At 37.4% G+C, this 24,305-nt stretch overlaps 1 protein-coding gene across 2 annotated transcripts in view; it reads right to left on the reverse strand.

Annotated features, from left to right (window-relative positions):
• Positions 1–210: 210 nt before the first annotated feature.
• EPSTI1 (epithelial stromal interaction 1) overlaps positions 211–24,305 on the reverse strand; it is a 116,291-nt gene continuing 92,196 nt past the window's right edge. Inside the window, exons 10-12 of one of the 2 annotated variants that reach the window (XM_081082750.1) lie at positions 12,318–12,391; positions 7,635–7,734; positions 211–747 (exon numbers count right to left, since the gene is read on the reverse strand). In XM_081082750.1, coding sequence (XP_080938876.1) covers positions 739–747; positions 7,635–7,734; positions 12,318–12,391 — 183 coding nt within the window. In that variant the 3' untranslated portion in view covers positions 211–738. The remainder of the gene's footprint in view (positions 748–7,634; positions 7,735–12,317; positions 12,392–24,305) is intronic. The other variant, XM_081082751.1, reaches the window with a different exon arrangement.

Genomic DNA, 24,305 nt, shown 5'->3' on the forward strand with positions numbered 1-24,305 from the left:
AAACATTGGCCTTTCAGGAAATTAACTATCCCACTCTGAAAAACCAGAAGAACAGTCATTAGTAAATAGCTCAAGACCAAAGCCAATCTCATAGTGATTACGGTATTATATTTTATCTATATGGATTACAAAGGAGAATATAAAAGTGAGACCCCTCAAGAGAGAAAAACTCAAGAGCTTTTCATTAAAAATAAAAGCAAACCAAACCATGTATGCAAAGGTAGTTCAAAATTTATTTATAAATTTGTTTAAAAGAGATTAAAACATTTATTTTCATCTTTTACTCATGTTTATACAGTGAATTAAGAAAGTAGGGATTAAAATCCAAAAAAGATGCCAAAGCTTCCCCAAACCTGATCTGAGAATTAGCTGCTTAGAGAGACAAGCATACAGCACCCACCCATAGCTCCCAGCAACCTGAAAGCATCAAATGATCCTCTCATTTTCTCTCTTATTAACATTGCTGTAATTATACTTCCAATAAGAGGCAAAACCAATTAGAAAAATACTGTAACATTTCACTGACAGTAGAGATTAAATATGAGTTCAATAATCAGCTCCTGCAAACACACATAAACAATGACAGAGAGACCCTGTCATCCCGGCGGCTCAGCTGTGTGGGTGGGCAGTTCAAGCCGAGGTAAAAGCACTGAAGGTGAATAAAACCAAGTTCTAAAAAAGCATCTCATGGCAGTTTTCAAGGTCAGTTGACAAAGGTTGGATGCAAGTAAACATTTCTCATAAATCCTGAAAGAAAAAGAAAACAAAATTACTACAAGCAGCAAAACAAAATTCAAAGCCTTTGTAACCCACAACAAAGTTCCTACGAAGAACACGCTTACTACATCAGGCTTAGGTGACTATTTGTTAATGATTTAAAGTCCCAATGAAATGACTTAATTTTAGAGTTCCATTCATCCAATTCACAAAATTGTCTCTGTCAACAATGTAATGGCTTGTTGAGTGATAGCTCATCGTCTGTGTTCTTAGAGATAGGCTAACATGGGTCCAAATAATAATGTTCACAAATATTGTCACCCACCTCCAGTTACAGCAAGGACAGGATTAATAGTGTGGAGCAGAGCAATTTAAATGGAAAAATATGGAGTATATTTGCATGGTATTAGGCAGTAGGAAGGTGACTTCTAAGAAGACATTGAGAAAGGGGATTGATTAAATGAGTCCCCTCCCTGCCAACTATGTGCAAAGGTCAAGAAATCTCCACCAAGCCATCCAGAGAGTTGGACCACGTTATAGCTGGGATTCAGACTAGCACTGTTCTAACACACTGGGACACTAAAATCTCAGGTTATCTCATAGGTCATGGCAAATATTTTACTGTCCTTGAAGGCAAAGGATTTAGAATTTTTATCATATTCAAAAGGGTCTCACCTACTGGTATCAAAGAAAAGATCACTTGAAGTGTTTCTTTAAATGTCCCACCCTAGGTGTATCATGAATACTAATAGAGAACTCAGAAAAAAGTGCATTTCTTAATACAAGAGGAATTTTAAATTATCAAATAAAAAATATATATTAAGTAATGTGAGAAGAATGTGATTTAAATTTTAAAATATTTCAAAAGAAAGATCAATCTAATTGGTCTACCAACATACATTTATCAGAGGCCTACTGCTTAAGTGTCTATATCAGTGATGGCGAACCTGACATGCGTGTGAGAGGTGACACGCGAACTCATTTTTTTGGTTGATTTTTCTTTGTTAAATGGCATTTAAATATATAAAATAAATATCAAAAATATGTCTTTGTTTTACTATGGTTGCAAATATCAAAAAATTTCTATATGTGACACAGCACCAGAGTTAAGTTAGGGTTTTTCAAAATGCTGACACGTTGAGCTCAAAAGGTTCACCATCACTGGTCTATATGATGTTTCAAGAAACTATTTTTTCTTTCCTTGGTTCTCATCATATTTTCTGCCTTCTCCCTTTCCTTTTGTCTTTGTCTTTTTACTGGTTTCATTATTTCCTCCTCTCATTCCTCAGGGAAACTCAGCCATCATCTATAAACTTCTAAATAAGTAACACACTTTTAATATATTCTACATACTAACCATTTGTTGACTTTTTATTTAAAAACATATTCATTTCTGAGCTCCTATTTACTCTAAAAATTTGGATATATATTTTTTGTATTTCCTAGGCAGATAATTGTATCATCTGTGGTTTATTTATGTTCTTATTTTATTTTCCACAATTGCTCATAGCACCTTTATTTATACTAGTCAGCAACTGAAAAACCCATGTCCTCAAATGGATGAATGGCTAAACAAACTGTGGTATATCCATATTATGGAACACTACTCACCAATAAAAAGTAATAAACTCTTGACACATGATAAAACTTTGGTGGATTTCCATGGAATTATTTCATATATATATATATATATATATATATATATATATATATAATTTTTATTGATTTTAGAGAGGAAGGGAAAGGGATAGAGAGAGAGAAACATCAATAATGAGAGAGAATACTGATAGGCTGCCTCCTGCATGTCCACTGGGGATCGAGCTTGCAACCCAGGCATGTGCTCTTGGCCAGAATCGAACCTGGAACCCTTCAGTCCGCAGGCCAATGCTCTATACAATGAGCCAAACTGGCTAGGGCTCCATGGAATTATTTCAAGTAAAAGAAAGCCAATCCCCAAATTTACATACTATATAATTCCATTTATATTAATATTTTTGAAATGATAAATTTTAGAAATGAAGACAGTCTTGTAGTTCCCAGTAGTTGCGTATGGGTACTCATTCTAAAAAAGGAGATAAGTGTGGTTATAAAATGCTAATATTGAGAAACACTATTGTGTTGATAGAATTGTTTAGAATCTTCACTACTCTGGTGGATACAGGGACCTACATATGTGATAGAACTAAGTACACACACAGAGAGAGACACACACAACAAAGTAAAACTGGGAAAATCTAAATAAGATCAATGGATATTATCAGTGTCAATATTCTGTATCATCTGTGATTTATAAACTTTTTCAATCCTTAGTATGATATAAAAATATTATTGATATACTTTATTATAGATTTTTGGTGACTTACGGGTTAAAAAGTTTTTTTTCATTCCTAGTTTTCTTGAAGTTTTTACCTCAATAAGCATTGAAATTTATCAAATGCTTTCTCAGTAACTATTGATGTGATTGATTATATGGTGTTTTTTCTAATTTATGAGGTAAATTTTTGTTGTTTATTTTATTTTTATATTGTTTAGTTGTTTATGATAAGCTAAGTTTGCATTTTTTAATAAATTCAATTTGATAAGGGCATATTATCCCTTTTAAAAACTTCACTATTGAATCCATCAAAATGTTGTGATTTTTTAAATCCATGTTTATAAGTGGAGACTGTTCTATCATTTATTTCTGTATAGTCTTTGCCAGAATTTGATTGAAAGTTACATTTACCTGCTTAATCGTTTTGGGGAATATTTCCTCCTTTTCATTTATCTGAAAAATATTTTCAGACATTTGAAATCATCTGTTCCTAGAAAATTTAGTAGAACTGCTATAATATGTCTATTTTATGGGAAGACAGTAATAAATTAACCTACATAGTGTTTGCATCATTTTGAATTTGTACCAACAATGTGTGAGAGAACAGAATATATTGTCAATCTTTCATCTGGGGACGGGGAGAGTCGCCAAATAATAGATGAGAAATAGTATTACGGTTTAGTTCTTAATTTGTTTTCCCTTTATTATGATAAGTTCACTGAGTGCTTTAATTTCAAAGACTATGTTTTTTGTTCCTAAAAGTTGTTTTGTTCTTTTTTCAAATCTGCTTGGTTGGCATTGTCTCTTGTTTTGGCTCATTGTCTTAAATCCAACATTTATTTCATCAAATGTTTAATACATAGCTTTTTAAAATGCAATTTAGTATATCACATCATTTAGTTCGAAATCTTTGTTGTTTTGTCGACCCTCAATCACAGCCACCTGTTTCCTTGCGCATGTGGTAAGTTCTAGTCACTGTTTTATGTTTGGAATACAACCAAAGGGCCCTGCTCTGATGGCATATGGAACATAAATCACCACAGGGAGAGAGTAAGAGTAAATATCCAACAAAACATATAAATTAATGATGTTGGAAAATTATGTTAGAAATGACAGAATGCTATGGGAAAAAGGTGTAAAGGCACAGGTGGAAGCACTAAATAAACGAATAAAGAATCCTCACTGAGGTGGAATTCAAAAAATACTTGAAGGAGAACAATTAATATGGATACTTTGGAGAAGAGTGGAGCCGTAACAGCCAGTGTGAAGACCATAGGTGAGAGCACCAGGTCCTCAACTTTTCAAAGAACAGCAAGAAGGAAGCCTGCCTAGGAAGAATGAGGAAAGGCAGCGTAGGAGAGCCCCAGAGGGTAAAGTGGAGTCTAGATCATGTAGCACCTGGTAGGTTCCTGTAAGGACTTTGGCTTTTATTCCGAGATATTTGGAGAGTCTTGGGAGCCATTGGAGAGCTTTAAGCAGAAGAGTGACAGGATCTGATCTGTTTCAAAGGGGTCATTCTCATATAGAGAACAGACTCTAGATGGTGAAATGTGGAAGCAATGAAACCACCGAGAGACTATTTCAAGAATCTAGATGAGCATGGATAGAGGTTGGAAGCAGGATGATAGTGGTGAAAGTGGTGAGAAGCTGTTGGGTTGGATATATTTTGAAGGAAGATTCAAGAATATTTCCTGCTGTATCATCTGTGGGGGAGATATGAAAAATGGGCTGCATCACTATGCAAACAGAAAAAAGTGCCGATAGAACATTAAGGTAAAGGGATTAAATGTTAAGTTTTAGATATGTTAAGGTTGAAATGTATATTAGATATGCAAGTAGAGATGTTGGGTAGATAAATGGATATACAAGACTAGAGTTTGAAGGAAGAGGTGTAGGCTGGAAATTAAAATTTGGGAATAATAAGCATGTAGTATGTGTAATATTATGAAAATAAATGAGGCCACCAAGATATTAAATAAACATAAAGTTCAGAAGGTGGTCCACAGTAGATCCCTGAGGCACTCCAATGTTGAGAGGACAAAAAGATGCAAGAATTCAGCAAAGGAGAATGAAAGATTTGGCTGATGAAATAGGTAGGAACCCAGGAGAGCATAGGGTCCCAGAAGCCAAGTAAAGAAAGTTTCAAAAAGGAGGAAGTGATTCACCATGACGAATGATGCTGACAGGTCAAAAAATAAAGTTTGAGAAATAAACATTGAATTTTGCAATGTGGACATTGTTAATGACCATGACAAGAGCATTTTTGTTGGATTGGTAAAGTCTAAAACCTGATTAGAGTGGGTATAAGAGAAGTGGGAGGAGAGAAATTAGAGACAGCAATGATAGACACCTCTTAAAGTTTTGCTTTAAAGGGGAACAAAGAAATATCAAGAGGAAAGGTGTTAACAATATAATTTATTAATGTTTTATGCTGATGGAAATTTTTTGGTTGAGATGGAACACCTGATGACTGTCGCCCAGACAGTGGAGAAGACAGAAAGTGGTCCAAAGGAAGGGCAGGTGAAGTTAGAGCTGGGAACCTGAGGAAGTTCTCACCTTTCTGTCACATTTCTTTCAGATGTGGGAAGAGCCAATAACCATTTTGGACTTGGATATGCCTGCCCCACTGAAAAAACATCCATGTGCCCCAACCGGGACTGGGGAACAAACCTGTAACACAGGTACACGCCCTTGACTGGAATCAAAGGCACAACCCTTCCTCGTGGGTCGGCACTCCACCACTGAGCAACACCGACCAGGGTGTGTTCCTAGCTTTTTAATCAGTGAGGAACTTAAGCAAAGGTTCATAGCTCACTTACAGAAGGCCTATCAATAGTCATTGGTAAGCCCAATGCTTATTCTCTTAGCAGCAGCCCATGCAGTATTAATTTACTTTCCCATCATCTTCCCCTCAATCTCAGCTATTTTTCAAGGTTCTTTCTAAATTTGGGGAATGGTTGAGTAGAGGAGAAAATCTGCAGCAAGTTTCTAAGTCCTATCCAAAATCTGAGTTTCAATCACATTTCATAACATAAATTCCATGAACGTGGATAATGTCTTAAACTCACTGTGCCCCATTTTCCACATGATTCCTCCTCACATATTTGTAGAAGTCAATAATTTGTAAATTGCAACACATGATGCAAAAACAGTGTGTTTAGATTATTTTCTCTCTTCCATATTACCTCTTTTCTGAATGCTACAGTGATACACATGAGCATACATTATGGGTAAATAGATACAGCCACTATGCATTCTCTGCAAATTTGCCTGATTTCAGCTCTCTTCACTATATATACGTTTGTGAAATCTATCTATCAATTTTAACTACTAGATGCTTTTTAAGAAAACATGTGTGTAACATTCCTAACAGCTTATCTTTTCAAAATGATCTTTTGTCCATCAGGTATTAATTAAAGAGGGATCTTCTTTAGAGTTTCCAAGTCAGCAAGTGTGCTGGGCTTCATATCTGGCGCTTGGGCCAGATGGGGAGCTCTCTGCTTTCTGTTCCTAAAACACATAGATAGGAATGTGCTGACATCAGGCCAGGCCTTGAGATATGGTCTCATGGCCCCTTCCCAGCATGCTGTGCTCTCTCTTCCTAGAACACATAGATAGGAAGGTAATCACTGTAATGATGCTGTACTGTGTCGGGAACTAAGGTTTTGTAACTTTGTGGTTTTTGCAAATAAAAACGCTGTAACTCCTGCAGTTAGCGGTGCAGTTCAGCCTCTGCTTTGGCAGGGTGCTGTAACTGTAGTCGCTGGCCAGCTTAATAAAGGCTAAAATTTTGATCTGAGTCCTGGTGGTCGTCTCCTCGGGTCACCCCATTACAGCAAGCACTTGATTATTTTGCTGTATTTTACCAGTTTAAAAATTTCTATCTGTTCCTTTTTTGAAAAAAAAGAAAAATAGATACATATGTACCTGGGCTTCGATTAAATTGTACTTGTTAAGCTTAGTGTAGTTAGTTTTGGTTCTATACACATTGTAAACCCCATAAACATATGTAGTCCAGCATTCCAAAGTCCTGGTGCTGGTTTAATAATATATGATGCACACAAAACACATTAAATACGTATTACAAGTGGCAAGGTTTTCTTCACAGAAATCTATAAGGACATTTCATTTGCAAAAAGTGCCTTTTGCTGTAGGGTTTTTAAAAACATCATTTTACAGTGAAAAAATAAACTTTAGTTTCTTTGATATGCTAGTTTCACTGAAAAAACTGTATTACTGGAGGATGCTTACTATTTGTATAACCATATTTCAGTTAAAATCTTCCTGAGACAAAAAGTTCATTTGTTTGTGTTGTGGGTCTGGGCCAGGGGTGATAAAAAGCCTGAAGTTCAGGCAATCAGGGTGAGAACAAGGCAGGTGTCATTTTTTATTGTAATTGGCCAGAGCTGAAGTCAGGACTTTCTCCCTCTCTCGGAGGCTATTGTGGAATTTGCAGCAATCACCCTGGCTGACTGCCCATCACACAGCTGAACAGTGCACAAAAAAATATCTGGGGAGAAGGCCACAGCATATTTTTTAAATTCTCATTGTTTTTATCCTTCAAATTTGAAAGATATTTTTAAAGAGAAAACGAAAAACTCACCCAGCTGTTACCACCATTCATATTCCAATAGCCTCCAAAGTGCTCCAGGCCACCTGGTTGACTTCTGCCTTGGAGTCGGTCCAGAAAAGCATTATTTACCCTTTAAAACAATGAAAAATGTGTGTAAGTAAAAAGCCTGCTGCAGGGTTGAGCGATTTTTGAGAGCCTATTGTGCTGTATGACTGCCTATGGGGATTGCTTCCTCCCTTCAGCTTAGAAGAAATCTACAGAAACTTCTTTTCACATTAACCACATGCCATGCTGTTAACAGCCCTTTGCTGGACCTGGTGCCAGTTGTGGCTCAGGCCAGAGGGACACAGTTCTTAATTTCAGTTTCACTGGTCCATCTTCTACCAGTTCATCAAGATCTTTCTTGGCCCCAGAGACTGGGGAAAGATAGAACTCACAAAAACTAAAACATGAAGAGAAATCAAAAATAGCTCTGCGACACAGTTGTTGCAAGAAAGACATCCCTCCCATATTCCCTTACCCCATTGTCAGTCTTGCTAATGTAAATCTCACAAGTGAAAAATAGAAGAAAAATGGGACAAGTGTATGGGAAAGGGGGAACCCGAACTTTCAAGAGGGAATGGGTACATCTTTCACTGATGTTCAGACATGCTTGCAGCAACCAATTCCAGAAATTAAATTTAACACATAGGAAGCAAAATCATGAAGAAAGGCAAGTGGTTTCCATAAAGGTCAGAATATAAGTTAACTGTAGGGTAATAGTTATATTCTATTTCTAGAGCTGGTTACCTGGTTGTTCACTTTACAAATAATCATTCTAAATATTTGTTTCATGGGCTTGGATATTCCTGCTCTACTAAAAAATGTAATTAACAAAATTTTTAATTAAAAAAAAAAGTAAATTAAAGACAACATCCTGTTCTGAGTTGCCTTGGTATGGATGAGTTGAATCAGGGAGGTGATGGCTGGAGAAACATTGTGACAGGTACCCTTGTCAGCAAATTACTGAGGAATGGTGTCATTAAGACTATAAGCTTCTTGTAAGCAACACAATGCCTGGTGCATACCAGCTACTCAATACACATTTATGGGAGGAAAGGCAGATTGGCCCATCACAATAACCTCCTTTTCCATCATGAAGATTAGGAAAATGTGGACATGGTGGGTGCTGTAAGTCCATGACTGTGGGCGGTTTGGAAACTTTGAAGATGATGACTGCTGGGTGGCAAAGTCAGAGGCTGGGCTCTTGGGATAGGTGGGAGAGGGTTACTTGTCTGTGCTTGCTCAGGGCTAACTAGCTAAAATGCCAACTGCATGTTGACCTAGTTGGATCTCTGGATTATTAGGTTGCTTTTTTCTCAACAACTTCAAGTCCCACCAAGCACTGATTACATCTTAGTTATTAGAAAAGTTTTTTCTTTTCACCATAATATCTACCCAAGTCATATTCTGGAAAGCCTGGCTCACTGCAGAGCTCAAGTTTAAATCACCTTTACAGGACCTCTCAGCACGCAGATCGAACAGTATCTTACTGAGCTGGAGACGCGCATATTAAGAAAATGAAAGCTTCCCCTGCTCCCCTTTAAACAATACAACCAATGGTATTTTGGCCTGCACAGGCACCTAGGATTGTTTTTATCCAGTCTTTTTGCCAGTAACAAAGATGGGCTTTCTGTCAACATCCCCATCCCACCCCATATCCAAACCACTAGAAGGACTGTTGGCTCTACCCACTAAACACATCCAGAATTCACCCATTTCTTCCATGACCACCATTCTAGTCCAAACCACTATCCTCTCTCACCCTGCTTCTGCTTCTACTCCTGCCCTCTGTGATCCATTCTCCATATAACCAGCTTACTAACTCATAAAAGGGATCATGCCTTCCTTTTGCTTAAAACCCTCCTGTGACTTTCCATTAGTCTTAAAATAAAATCACTGGCTTACAAAATCTTGTATCTTCTGGCTCCTGCCTATGTTTTCTACCCTATTTTATATTATTCTCTTCCAGTGATTGGGGACTCAAAAAGTCCAAGCTCATTCCCCCTTTAGGACCTTGGCATTTGCTCCTATGCCTGAATATGGGGCATCCATATGTTTTGTCTCTGCATGACTAGCTCTTGTCCTGTGATGTCACCTCTCTTTTGAGGAATTACCACCTCCAATCTCTCCAACATCACACTATGGTGTGGTCCTCATGGTATGCATCATTGTGTAAAGTAATCTTACTGTTAAATTGTTGACTTCTATTTCTTTCCTCCAGATTGTAATTTCCAAGCAGTCAGGGACCTCTGCCTTGCTTAGTCTATTCCCAGTGCTGAGAACAAAGCTTTCACCTGCTCTAATATGTTAAAGGTAAATGAATAATTTATCCAGGTGCATGGTCCTCATCTATGCCTGCTTCTGTGGCTGCAGCTGCATCATGAAACTACCAATGGTGGTGAAGGCAGGCTGCAAAACTGCTCACTGTCCACTGCTCTCACTTCGTTCAAGCACTGTGCAGACTGATGGCTTGTCATTAATGCAAAGTGATGCAATTGAGCACCTGTTACTAGGACAGCAGAGGCAGTCAACCAGAGATCATGGGTGGTAAAGATATTATTTTTCTCAATTTCTATTGAGAATTCAAATAGAAAAAAAAGTACCAGTATATATTTTTATTTACTAATGTTAGAAAGTGCATACATTTTATTGCTCTCAAACTCATGCTCTAAATTTTCTTCTCAGGGTGAATTTTGATAAAAAAAAAATGTTATTCAAGGATGGTTCAAGTTTCAATAAATCAATTCAGTTCATTCCAGTTTTCAGCTTACAGTCCAGTTCCTTTCAAGTCCTTGACCTCCATGGTCTCCGTCTTTTCTCTCTGGAGTTTAAACTTCCCTCTCTTACTCAAAAAGTTACACCGAATCAGATGCAGGTACGTGCACTCAAGCCCAATCATGACAGGATTCATTGAAAGCCTGTGAGGAATCCCACAAGCTTTCTATTATTAAAGTCAGGCCTGAGTTTTGGCTTTTTTGTGAACTTCTAAACAGTAGAAAGCACATTGTCTTTTTTACTCTAATAGAATGAATGCCCATGGAGAAAAGCGAACATGTCCCCTCCACAGAGACCATGCAGCTTGTGTTGCAGTCCGCAGCAGGAATGAGCACAGCTATTTTATTCATAAAGACATTACTAAATGAGTATTTTCATATGATAACATGGAAAAGCTCACCATAAACTCTAAAAGACAAAATTAATATCAACTATTTTCAGAAATTGATTCAGAATATTTTTAAAATGTGGTTGAAGACTCAATCAATTATTTCTAAACTGATTATTAAGTTTATTATTCAGAGATATTTCTTCATGGATTGAATTTAGATCCACACTTAACTAGAATCAATTGAAAGAGAAAATAAGGTGTAAAAAATGAATACCCCCCAATATTTAAGTAGTTAGCGGTATGGAACTAAATCTAAAGAATGAGGATCAAGGTTCCGATAACAAAAAAGAAAAAAAAAAAGTAATCCTTTCCACCTCTAATCAAATAATTTGCATTTTTACTGGATGCCCATTGAAGATTAATTTCTTAGCAACAGCATTTATTAATGTGACATGCTGCTATCTTTAAGATGCTTAAAGCTTTACAACCCAATTAATCCTCAAAAATCCAAAAAAATAACTGGTTATACTAACAACTGGTGTTATATAATATCAGGTTTTTTAATAGAAAGATGTTTAAAGAGAAAAATGAGATTAACCTATAAAAGACCAAACTAATTTGTGGCCTATTTTATAAAAATAGGCAGCAGTAATGGTGTCCCCTTACCCAACAAAATAGTCTAACCAATATATCAGAGTTTTGATGTCTTATTATAAGCAGAGGCGAATGCATGGATTCACATTTGACATTTTACAATTATTTTGACTGTATGACAGAAGCAACATAATCCAGTCAAAAGGATAGGCGCACCATCCACAGTGGCTACAGTATTGGAAGCTTCTATTAATACCTTTTAAAGTCTCATTTACAAAATGAAACTGCCACAGTTAAAGATACACCTTAGTGGTAGGGGGAATTTAAACATATAAAAGAAGCTACTAAGTTTCAAAAGAAGAATTTACTCCTTTAAATCATGAGAGCCTTTGCATTAAATTATTCCAAGACACTCAAGCTCATTGCAATAAACTCCAATAACCCAAGTGCCCCTCAGGAAAATCCTAACACAACAATGACAGATATGGTGGCTATTAACACTGTCCCAACACCAACATGATATTTTAATGGGTACTGTATAGAGAATACCTACACTATTAAAAAGTCCTTACTGGTTCTATTTTAAGTTTTTTCCTAATATGTTAGTCAATATAAAATAACTTTATGGCAGTTTTTGTCCAAGCTTTTGTATTCAATACTACAAATGGCCATGCATCATCTCAAAAAATATACTTTCTTCCATGGCAAGCAAATGAAATATAATCTAAATAAACATATAGCTTGAGAGCACAATTCAGCTTTCTAGTGTAAATGTATGCCACCTATCCAGAAAAAAAAATGGGTATTGTATGTGTACGTACACAAATGTGTAGCAGCTGTCATCCTCACATAAAAGATAATATGCATTTCAAAACTGCATTCAATATTACTATAGTGCTGGCCTAAAACATTGCAAGCAATTTATAGGTAATGTTTTTAACCAAAGATGCTATGCTATGAGCCATTTATACCTCCTGTGCTCATCCTGCTGGGTTCTGATTCTTTCTTCCTCCTGTTGTTGTCGCTTAAATTCCAGTAATTCACTCTAGGAACAAAAAAAGTTTTAAAATATGGTTTTCAATTCACTTGGTTACACAGAAGACAGCCAAATCAATTACATGTTTAACCTTAGCAGATGCAATCTTTCATTTTTGAAACTTTTATTTAAGTACCGTTTCCATGTGAAAGTATTTTCTTATATGACTAGGTAGCAAAAAATAATTATGCTTTAATCAAACAATAGCTCTCCAAGTATAAAATAGTGAGATTAAAAAGCCAAATGTGCATGTTTGAGATATTAGATCAAGATATTACAACACACACAGAGGGAATCACAATGTGAGTCAAACTTACCTGTGTCTTACAAAGTAAAAGAAATCAATTGTTTTCCTTAAATAATGCCATACAATACTATTTATTGGTCATTTCTCTAGCATTTCTTTCCCAACAAATCTGAAGGAACTTACAAATAAATATTGGATTCAATTCTATAGTGCAATTCCATTAGTAAAATGTTTTCCATCCTAGAGAATAATCACTCAACCTATCATTGACAAGTTACTTCTAATATTAGAACTTTGAACTTTCTGTAGGAGATACTGTGCTTTGAAAAGGAGATCATCTTACTACAACTTAATCTCTAGCTTCTGACATTCTGATTATCCTCTTGCAAGAGGTACAATTTCCAAACTCAGTTATTATGTTTACAGTATTAATCCAAAGAACTACGTGCCAGGGTTTCTCTAATACTCAACTACCTACCTCGAGGTAGACTGAGTTTTAACCTCATTTCAAAGAAAAAGGCACAGGGAAGGATTATAAGCTCCTGTCCTATGTTAGTGCCTGAGCCAGAGAGATTGTCTGGTATAGAAAATACTGCCATGTTTTGATAAACATATACCAACACGTATTTTTTAACCTCCAAATGTCCTTGATGAAAAGTATATAATAAGTTCAAAGTCCAAATTTACATCTTTTTAAAACTTTATTCAAAGATCTTCCAACATTCTATAGCTCCCAAAATAAAAAAACTGGTTTCTTATATGGTGATATTACAAATACATTACTCATCAATCCTTAAAGTAGATTATTTAATTCTAATTCCAATATATCACCAACAATAAGGGAAAATTAAAGAGTTTTCTAAATAATTGAATGATATTCATTCAACCATTCCACACACATTCACAAAATACCAAATGCCAACTCTTGTCCTAGAGAGACTTACTTTTACACAGTAGCTTAAAGACGCTTTCATCTTAATTTCTGTCACTATAATATATGTACATAGTTTTAAAAGTCTGCCAGGTTACAGTACTACTACAGTCCTCACCCTGGCCCCCACAATCACTTCAGTACTGTGGATGGTTTCATGTTCAATTACCTCTTTAATCGCATGCATATTCTTCTATCTCTTATTTTTCAATTGTATTATCTTTTGAATTCCTACTATGGAGGAAGATTTATGGCTCTATTACTACCTCCATCCGAACCCCAACTTTCCCTCCCAGTACATCACCATACTCCTTCTCACCCTTACAATTCTCTCTCTATATATTTTTTTTAACTTACAATGTGGTGGGAGGAGCTCCTCTTTTAGACATCCAATTCACCTCCTCTTTTCAATGCCAGCCATCAGAGGTGCCAGGTGCCTATAATTCCTGACTTGCCTTGGGATGACTTCTTGCAAATGAGTTCTGACTTTTCCTTCTCTAGGTTTCAGCTTCCAAAATTGCTGATATCTTTTCTTTATGGCAGTCTCCTGAACTGCTTGTTCTTATTGGCTTATGCCTTTCTTTCTTATCCTCACCAGAGGATGTTTATTGATTTGAGGTAGGAGGTGAGAGAGGGAAACATCGATGTGAGAGAAAAACATCTATTGGTTGCACACACCCCACCAGAGATCAAACCAGCAACCTAGGTATGTGCCCTGACGGGGAATTAAGCCCACAACCTTTTCCCTGTACTGGAAGATGTGTCAATCAACCCAGCCACGTGAGGCTCAGTGGCTCAGTTACTATTTTAGATAGAGGCTCAAGAAAGGTCTAAGGAGGTGGCTAAAGACCCCATATGAACCAGTAAGAGCCAAAGGATAGGAAAAAGCAGTTCACAGCCCTGGATGGTGTGGCTCAATTGGTGGTCCCAGCCACCAGAAGGTTCAATTCCTGGTCAGGACACATACCTAGGTTTCAGGTTGTTCCTTGGTTGGAGGTGTGTGCCAGAAGCAACATCTCTCTCTCTCTCTCTCTCTCTCTCTCTCTCTCTCTCTCTCTCTCTCCCTCCCTCCCTCCCTCCCTCTCTCCCTCTATTTCTCTCTCCCCTTTCCTCCATCTAAAATCAAATTTTAAAAAAATTTAAAGAAGCAGTTCAGCTTGGACAGTATGTCTCAGTGGTTGATCATTGACCTATGAACCAGCAGGTTAGTGCACATGTCCCAGTTGCTGGCTCAATCCCCAGTAGGAGACATGTAGAAGGCAGCTAATCAATGATTCTTACCACTGATGTTTCTATCTCCCTCTCCCTCTCCCTTCCTCTCTGATAATCAGGTACATTCAAGCACTTTGGGGGAGTATCTAAGGTAGTAAAAACTAATTTAGTTTTTGGAGGACAATATAGCAATAACATCAACATGTAAAATGTACACATCCTTTGAAGAAGTGTTCAAAGATGTCTGTATAAAGACCATCACAGTTGTACTACCAAAATAGTAAAAATTCAAGTACAAGACATAATACCCATTAATAAGGAACTGGTGCAATAACTTAGACCATCCACACACTGGGATACTATGCATCGGTTATAAAAATAAGGTAGATGGGGAGAGAGGAGGCAGCAATAGAGACATAAATAATATACAATATATTAAATGATAAAAGATAGATTCGGAGCAGCTTTCTTGGGATTGTTTTATGTAAACAGAAAAGATACACATAAATCCATTTCAAGTTTAATGTTGGTGTGCATATTTAAAACATTTTTATGGGAAAACACACCTAACATATTAACTGGAATTACCACTGGGGAAAGAAACATGGAAGGTAGATGGGCAGGGTAGGAAATTTAAACATCATATATCATTTTATCTCTTGAAACCACATGAATATAGTAGTTCCTCATACTATCAACAGAGGTTTATCTGTGTGGGACACCATTTCTGTTTCTTTATGCTTTCCTTTGTTTAAAAATCCTAACAAGGATTGTTTTTAATACTTAAAGATGTAAAAGAGCAAAGGACTGCATTATGATGCTAAGAACTGTCAGGGAGGAAAAAAGAAGAGGGGAGAGAGAAGCACGCAGTAGTGCCCTCTGACAGAGGCCAAGGGTGGGTGCCGGGAAAACACCCAGGGCAGGAGAGAAATGCGGATGGGGAGCTGATGTGTCCTCGTCATGCAAGAACATTGCTCCAGATGGCAGAAGGAGAAGCTGTGGATCTGCTGCACTCAGGATTATTAATCTACAACTAGCAAAGCACATTTACTAGGGACAGGGTGGCTTTCGTTTGGTACCATGAAGGATAATTTCAACTAATGGATTTGTTCTGCTGAATTGCCTCTACAGATGCATTCACATGCCTTATGAGCATATTTCTGGTTCATTTACTGGATTCTCATACAGAACTGCACTACCTGGTTGGACAGATACAAAATAAGTTGTTTCTGTTCCAAGGACTGAGCTTTGGACATTAAGAAAATCAAAATGCTCTGAGCAGGAGGGACATGACATACAGCATCCGAGACACTGTCAAGTCCTTTACCATTCTACACACACTTGATAAGCACCAGTCATTTTCAGACACCTACGTTCATGCTAAAGGTACAGATGCAAATACACACAACTCCACCCTGGAGGAAAATCACAGTTTAGTGAGGGAGACGGACCCAGAAACAACCACGATATAAGACAGAAAGAAATGCATTGCTGAACACAATTTCAAGCAGTGTGACACAGGAATATGAAGGAAGACAAACAAGAGAAATAAGGAGCAAATGTTTTTGGGTGTTGCTTGATATTTTAAGTGTGCCCCTGAAGACTTCCAGAAGAAAGAGAGTCTTCTCACTGCTCTACACAACTCCCTACCTTCAGAAGGGGTGTCACTCAAAGAGAGTACTTAATTTGATAAACAGAATATCGTCCTGGAGATGCCAAACACAGACCTTCCTGTAAACATTGGCCAATAGTATGTGGTAAATGAGGACAACACTGCAACTGTTGCTGCTGCCTGTGTGTGCCCCGCGGGGGCTGCCCTCGCCAGAGGAAAGGCGGCTGTGCAGGGGAGCTGCAGGTGGGCACCAAGAGTCAGTGCTGGGGCCCCAGCTGACAGCAAGAAGTAAAGGGGTCACCATTTCCTGCTAGAAGTTGTAGAAATCGCTTCTGTGTTCCCATTTACCCAAAGGTTAAATATACAACAGACAGGTGTGTGCAGGGCTGGACACTTGAGAAACCAGATGAGGCTAGCTAGAGTGAAAGGCATGCTCCACAGCAAGGCTGTGGTGCAATAATTGAAGACCAGGATAGGGTCATTTTCCAATTATGTCTGAATCCCAGCGAGGCGTGTTCTGATATGGTTCAGCTTGATGCTTTATGTAAGCATTAAAGTGTCATCACCCGGGAAGGACACACTTCTCCCAGGAGAGGATGTCCTCTCAACTCTACCAGGGGAAAAGGACAGTGGAGACAGGGAGTTAAAGAACTCCTCCTTTGAATGTTTTGTTGTTTTTTAAATAGGGGAGAGTTTTGAGGGGAGAGGAGACAGTTTAGAGAAGTCTAGGTTCTGCTGCTCCCCACAGTAATGCCTTCACCCAGAAGGACAAAGGTGTCCTTGGCTATGAGAAAAATTAGAAACTACCCCCCAAACTGAGAAAATCTACCAAATCAAAGAAAATAAATACTAATGGGTAAAGTAGGAGAGTCAAAATTAGCATCTATAATATAATAGAGGCCCAGTACACAACATTCATACCCTGGGGGAGAGGGGTCCCTCAGCCAGGCCTGTACCCTCTCATGGTCCAGGACCCCTCGGGAGATGTCCTCCTACCAGCTTAGGCCCACTCCCCCAGGGGGCGGAAGAGGCTGGCTTCTGTCTGAGCGGTGCTCCCCCTGTGGGAACACACTGACCACCAGGGGACAGCTCCTGTGTTGAGAGTCTGCCCTCTGGTGATTAGTGCGCATCATAGCAACCAATCATTCTGCTGTTCCATCAATTTGCATATTAGCCTTTTATTATATAGGACTAGAGGCCTGGTGCACAAAAATTTGTGCACTGGCGGGGAGGAGGTGTGGGGGTGTCCTTCAGCCCCACTTGTGCCCTCTCACAGTCTGGGACCCCTTGGGAGATAACCACCTGCTGGCTTAGGCCTGCTCCCCAGGTGGCAGAGGGCAGGCCCAATCGCTCGGTGCCTGCCCCGCCTCCCCGGGTCGCGCGCACGGCAGGGAAAATGTATAAAGTATAAGAACTATAAAAGAAAACAGTAATCACTCATTAGAAACTCTCTACCCAGAGATAAGCTCTTCAACATGTCATCAGATTTCCTTTATGTCTTAATTTATACACATAGATGATACTTTACCATCACTTCAGGTCATATCTACAGAGCTACCATGTGCTAGGCATTAGTAGAAATTCTATACATACTTACTCTCATATAACTCTAGAAGTGATGTCATGAGGTAATAACATCACTATCAGACATACAAATGAAGCTTAGAGATGAAGTAATTTATACCAGTTCAGTAAGAAGAGGTAGATTTCCAAACTCCCTCAGAATTTTTATTTTATTTTTTCATTTTAATATAGGTGGGCATATTCCCATGTCACTAAAACATGGCATTAATTGCTGCACAATATTCCACATGTCATCTTTAAATCCTCTATTGCTGACCAAATGGTTTCAAACTTTACATTTACTACCATTTTAAAAAATAAACCACCTCGTACATGCATCTTATGTGATACCTCATTATTTCCTCAAAATAAACATACATCTTTAAGATCTAATACTTTTAGGAAATGCTTCAGAATTTGATGTTGTCAGAAAGCCCTTCAGTTCACCTCTCACCAGAAGCAGTACAGGCAAGTGTGAAATACTTTAATAGCTAATCATGTCAGGTCTGTTCGCCCCAGCAAACACACAAATTATTATCCATATTTTTCAAAAGCCTCTTGTTTATAATCTCATGATTATTCTCCCAGTTGAAATGTAGAAAGATTTTTTCAAATTGCCTCAAATTCCATTGAAATTTTTATTGGATTTGCATTAAACTCACAAGTTAATTTGGATAGAACTGCAGTAATTACAATATTGAATTTTACCACTCTGATGGATCACTCATCTCTACTTTATTCAAATTGACAGTCATGGATTGCAGGAAACTTCAGGGGTTTTGTTTTTGGCAAATTTTTACATACTGGCTTTTTCATGAGATCTTTCTATCCCATTATATTGTCTAATTAATTTTTTTTAATTAAATCTTTATTGTTCAGATTATTACATTTGTTCCTCTTTTCCCCCCCCCATAACTCCCCTCCTACCAATTCCCACCCCACCCTCCGCCCTCATTCCCCACCCATTGTCCTCATCCATAGGTGCACGATTTTTGTCCAGTCTCTTCCCACATCCCCCCACCCCTTTCCCCCCCAAGAATAGTCAGTCCATTCCCTTTCTATGTCCCTGATTCTATTATAATCACCAGTTCATTCTGTTCATCAGATTATTTATTCACTTGATTCTTAGATTCACTTGTTGATAGATGCGTATTTATTGTTCATAATTTGTATCTTTACCTTTTTCTTCTTCTTCCTCTTCTTAAAGGATACCTTTCAGCATTTCATATAATACTGGTTTGGTGGTGATGAGCTCCTTTAGCTTTTCCTTATCTGTGAAGCTCTTTATCTGACCTTCAATTCTGAATGATAGCTTTGCTGGATAAAGTAATCTTGGTTGTAGGTTCTTGGTATTCATCACTTTGAATATTCTTGCCACTCCCTTCTGGCCTGCAAAGTTTCTGTTGAGAAATCAGCTGAGGGTCGTATGGGTATTCCCTTGTAGGTAACTGAGTTTCTTTCTCTTGCTGCTTTTAAGATTCTCTCTTTGTCTTTTGCTCTTGGCATTTTAATTATGATGTGTCTTGGTGTGGTCCTCTTTGGATTCCTTTTGTTTGGGGTTCTCTGTGCTTCCTGGACTTGTAAGTCTATTTCTTTCACCATGTAGGGGAAGTTTTCTGTCATTATTTCTTCAAATAGGTTTTCAATATCTTGCTCTCTCTCATCTTCTGACACGCCTATAATTCGGATGTTGGTACGCTTGAAGCTGTCCCAGAGGCTCCTTACACTATCTTCGTATTTTCGGATTCTTTTTTCATTTTGCTTTTCTGGTTGGGTGTGTTTTGCTTCTTCGCATTTCAAATCTTTGACTTGAATCTTGTGATCCTCTGGTCTGCTGTTGGGAGTCTGTATAATATTCTTTATTTCAGTCAGTGTATGCTTAATTTCTAGCTGGTCCTTTATCACAACATCGAGGGTCTCATTAGATTTCTTGTACATCTCATTAAGTTTATCAGCAGTCTCTAGAAGACTCTTGAAAGACCTCAAAAGTGTGGTTTTGAATTCTATATCCAGCAGGCTGCTTTCCTCCATTTCTGTCATTTGTGTTCTGTTTCTTTGTCTCGGCATTTTTTATGCTTTGCTGTGTCGATAGAGTGGCTTTCTGTGCTAAATGTCCCAATTACCTGAGGTAGACACTCTTGGTGCACCCCCTTGTGGTCTTTGTGCGCAGTCTTGTTGTAGCTAAGCCTTGAATGTTGTAGGTAACACTGAGAGGGATTTGACCTCCAGGCCAATTGACTGTGAGAATCAGCTGTGTCTGCAGTGGGAGAACTTCTGTCCTGGATCTTTAGGGCGGCGCTAATCTAGCCTCTGCCTGAGGCTAACCAGCAAATGCCTGTGTGCAAGGCTTGGGCAGGGCGGGTCCCAGGGGATAAACAGGGTGGGCAGAGCGAGCAGTTATGGCTGCTCTCAGTCCCGTCCCCAGAGGCTCTGCCTCTCAGTGTCCCAGCAACCGCTGCAAATACCTTGGAGAGAAAGCTGCCCTTGAGTTCCGACCGATGCCAGACAGTCCTGCTTCTCCCGTTTGAGTCAGGGTCCCCAGAGACTCACCCGGAACTGGAGCCCAGAGCCTGAGACTCCCTCCCAATTGAAACAGACAACCGCGCCCTCAGCAGCCAGCCCGCTCCGCACGCACCTCCGCACCTTTGTATTTTACTTCAGCACCGCACTTCCTCTGAGTCTCGGTATGCTTTTCTCCTTCCTTCTAGTTGTAGAATTTCCCCTCAGCCAGCCTTCCTGTGGTTCTGGGTGATGTCTGTTCCGTCTTTTAGTTGTATTTTTGAAGTGGTTGTGCAAGGCCGCAATCTCCGGTGTTTACCTATGCCGCCATCTTGTTTTCTCCTGTCTAATTAATTTTTGCTGATATGTGATAAAGTTGTTGATTTTTGTATATATATTTTATAACCAACTCCTGCTTATTTAACTCCATTTGTTCTAACCACTTTTCAGTTGATTCTCTTGGATTGTGCAAGCAAATGGCTCTCATCCATAGATAACTATACTTAGTTCCAATAACTAGAAAAGCTCCTTTTTAATTTTTATCTTATCAAGTTGGCTAAAACATTTCCTCAACTTTGTTCCATTTTATATTAAGAGATTTTTTTTTAGCTGAAAAGAGTTTTTTCGTCGAATAATTTTGAGAGTTTGAATTTCCAGAACAATACTGGCTGTGCGGAGGGGCTGCAGTTAGTCTTGTGTTGTCCACTGTTCTAGTTTCACCACTGAGTCCAGTGTTGGTTATTGGATTGGAAGACTATATGAATGCTAAGAAAAGTTTTTATTCCTAATTCACTAGTTTTTTTAAATTGATAGTACAGGTTAAAATTTATCAAAATCTTTTTTTACAATTAAAGAGGTAGTCAAACACTATTTTCTCTCATGACCTATCTTATTGCAATAAGATATAAAAAGTTATATAGTTAGTGATCTTTGCATTCCTAGAATAAACCTTACTTTACTATGATAAATTAAGAGAAAAGTACCATTAATTAATTTTTTTATGTTATTCTCTATAAGTTTCTCCCTTTATCTGGTTGTGACATCATGGGGATGATAGATAAATAATATTGATTCTAAATTATTTTGTCTTTTCCTCCCCATAAAACAATTTGTAAAGCATAGGAAAAAAATCTGTTCCTTGTAAATTCCAATGAACTTGACTGTAAAATGATCCAAGTTTAGCTTGTTAGGGAAACGTAATTCTCAGAAAACTTTAGAAATTACTTGCATTTTTATTTGTTTTCATATATTTTAATTATTTGAGTTATTTTAGAGTTTTATATGTTCTTATGAAATAATTTACTTAATTCACATATTTAACTTGTTAGCATAGTATTATCTATAGTCATATAGAGTTAAATATTTTATAAATCTATGGTTTCAGTCCCTCATTTCTAATGTTGTGTATTTGCATTTTTATTAATCTCTTATTAATTAGAATTGCCAGTGACTTGCTCATTTTGTTGACCTTATCAAAAAACAAACTGTTGGATTTTTATAACAGCTGTTTCTTGAAGTTTTGTTATTAATTTCTGTTCTTATCTTAATTACTTCTTTCAGTAACTGTTTGTTGTTCCTGTTCTAAATTATTGGACTGGATATTTAATCCATTTCTTTTTTTAGTACTGATTTGATTTAAAATTATGATCTTTCTGAATACAATGTCTCAGATTACAGCTTTGCACACATTCTTCATAAGGTGCCCTCACAATAATTTGCTATGAGTTCTATAATATTTTTTATTTTTTGGCTTATTTATGTTTTTCAAATGACTATATAAAATCAATAACCATGTAAAAACCAGTCAGTGGAATCAGCCTACCAGAAGTTTTTTTTTTAATCCATGAAAGATAGAAAGGAGACAGGACAAATTGTACCGAGAAACAAATATGTGGGATAAACTGTTGCTGAGTTAGCAGTGCTTCCAAATGAGCTCCAAATGATGTGGTTTTTTAGATGATCAGCTGGAGAACTTCATTGAAAGCAGTTTAGCAGTGGGCTCTCTTTACTCTACACTACACTTGAGATAGCACTGACATGGCCCACAAGGTGAACAATGAATGGAGAAGGGATGTCTGTGCTCAGAGAAAGAGGACAATGTCCCAGGAACCTAGTGACTACAGGAAAACAAGAGGCTGCCACATCCAGAAGACAAGCTCTTGCATACCTCACTTAGCAGAACGCCCAAAGAACTATTAGACAATAACCAAGAATCACCAAACATTTAAGAAAATCATGAGAACATGATTATCACTCATATGTGGAATCTAACGAACAAAATAAATGGATGAACAAAACAGATCCAGAGACATACAACTATGGAACAGACTGACAAATTTCAGAGGGCATGGAGGGTGGGGAGAGATTAACTGGGAAACTTATATGCACATATTCATAGCCCAAGGACACAGACAATAGTGTGGTGAAGGCTTGGGAGGGGCAGGTGCGGAGTGGAGTGGGTCAATGGGAAAAAAACTCAAAGGGGATAATTGTAATAATTTCAACAATAAAGATAAATTAAAACGACAACAACAGCAAAAAAGAAAACCATGAGAAATAAAACTTAAAATGGAAATAGTAAATAGAAAATGTAATGTCCGTATAATTACTATGAATAAAGAAATCAGGATGAATATTGAACTCATAATGCAGAACATTGCTATGAAAAAGTAAATCAGCAATAATGGTAAATAAACAAATTCAATACATGTGCCAAATAAGATGAATGAGACTATATGAAATTATTTAGTAAGCAGGATGATCTATCTACAGGTTTCTCCCAGAATGTAATGAAAAATCCAAGGAAATAGGGAGTGTAAGAAAAACAATGTAGAGATATAGAAAACAGATCTACAATTTCCAAAGTCTATTTGATACCTATCCCAGAAATGGGGACCAGAGACAATATACAGGAAGAAATGGAAAAAGAAAATAGAAATTTTCTGGAACTGGAAATATATATTTTAAGATTAAATAGGTCATACGAGATTAAAAACAAAAACACTGAAATTTATTATCATGAGGAGGTGAGGTGAGAGAAAATAGCAAAAGAAAATAAGTGGAACAGAGAAAATTCAAGGAACCAAGAAAATAAAAACCCAAAACATAGTTAAAAAATAAATTATGTAGCAAGAATATGTGTAAATATACTGGTAGTCACAATAAATGAGACTTTATAAAATTTACCTATTAAGAGACTGTAAAATTAGGAAAAAAAAAATCAGCCATTTTTGTCACTTGAAATTTAATTTAAGCCAAGTGACAAAGAGAGGTTAAAATTAAGTGATGAAAATCAAAATTGTCACATACATTCTAATAAAATAAGCTAGCAGAGAAAATCCTGGAGTCAGATAAAATAGAAAGACAAAAAGAAATCCAGCTGAAAATCTTTAAATAGGAAAAGTAGTATATTTCATATTCATGAAAATTTGTACTGAAAGGGCAGGCTTCCAATAAATTTCATTGGTTGGAATTACTTCCCTTATCATGGCTGAACCAATCACAGTCAAGGAAACTGGAATTCCAATGGGATTGCATCCCTGGGACTTGGGTGGTGTCTGTCTTCTCTGAAACACAGGTCATGCTAACTAGGGTGGATACATGAACAAAAATTAGGATTTTAGGAGAAAGCTAGGCAACCTACAATATTTTATACACTACTCTAAAGTTATCACAAGACACAATTTATTTCTTTTGCAGAATTATTGCAAAGTGATTAATTGCTATGGAATTAAAAGTGCAATGTTTTATTTCATCTCTTTTTAATTGCCTCTATCCTCCATTAAAAAGTAAACTTCAGAAGGGAAGGAACCTCCTCTATTCTGGTTGTTTGTTTTTATTTTTTTTTAATTAAATTTAT

The sequence above is a fragment of the Myotis nattereri genome (genome assembly GCF_964212035.1).
Source record: "Myotis nattereri genome assembly, chromosome: 2".
Classification (NCBI taxonomy): domain Eukaryota; kingdom Metazoa; phylum Chordata; class Mammalia; order Chiroptera; family Vespertilionidae; genus Myotis; species Myotis nattereri.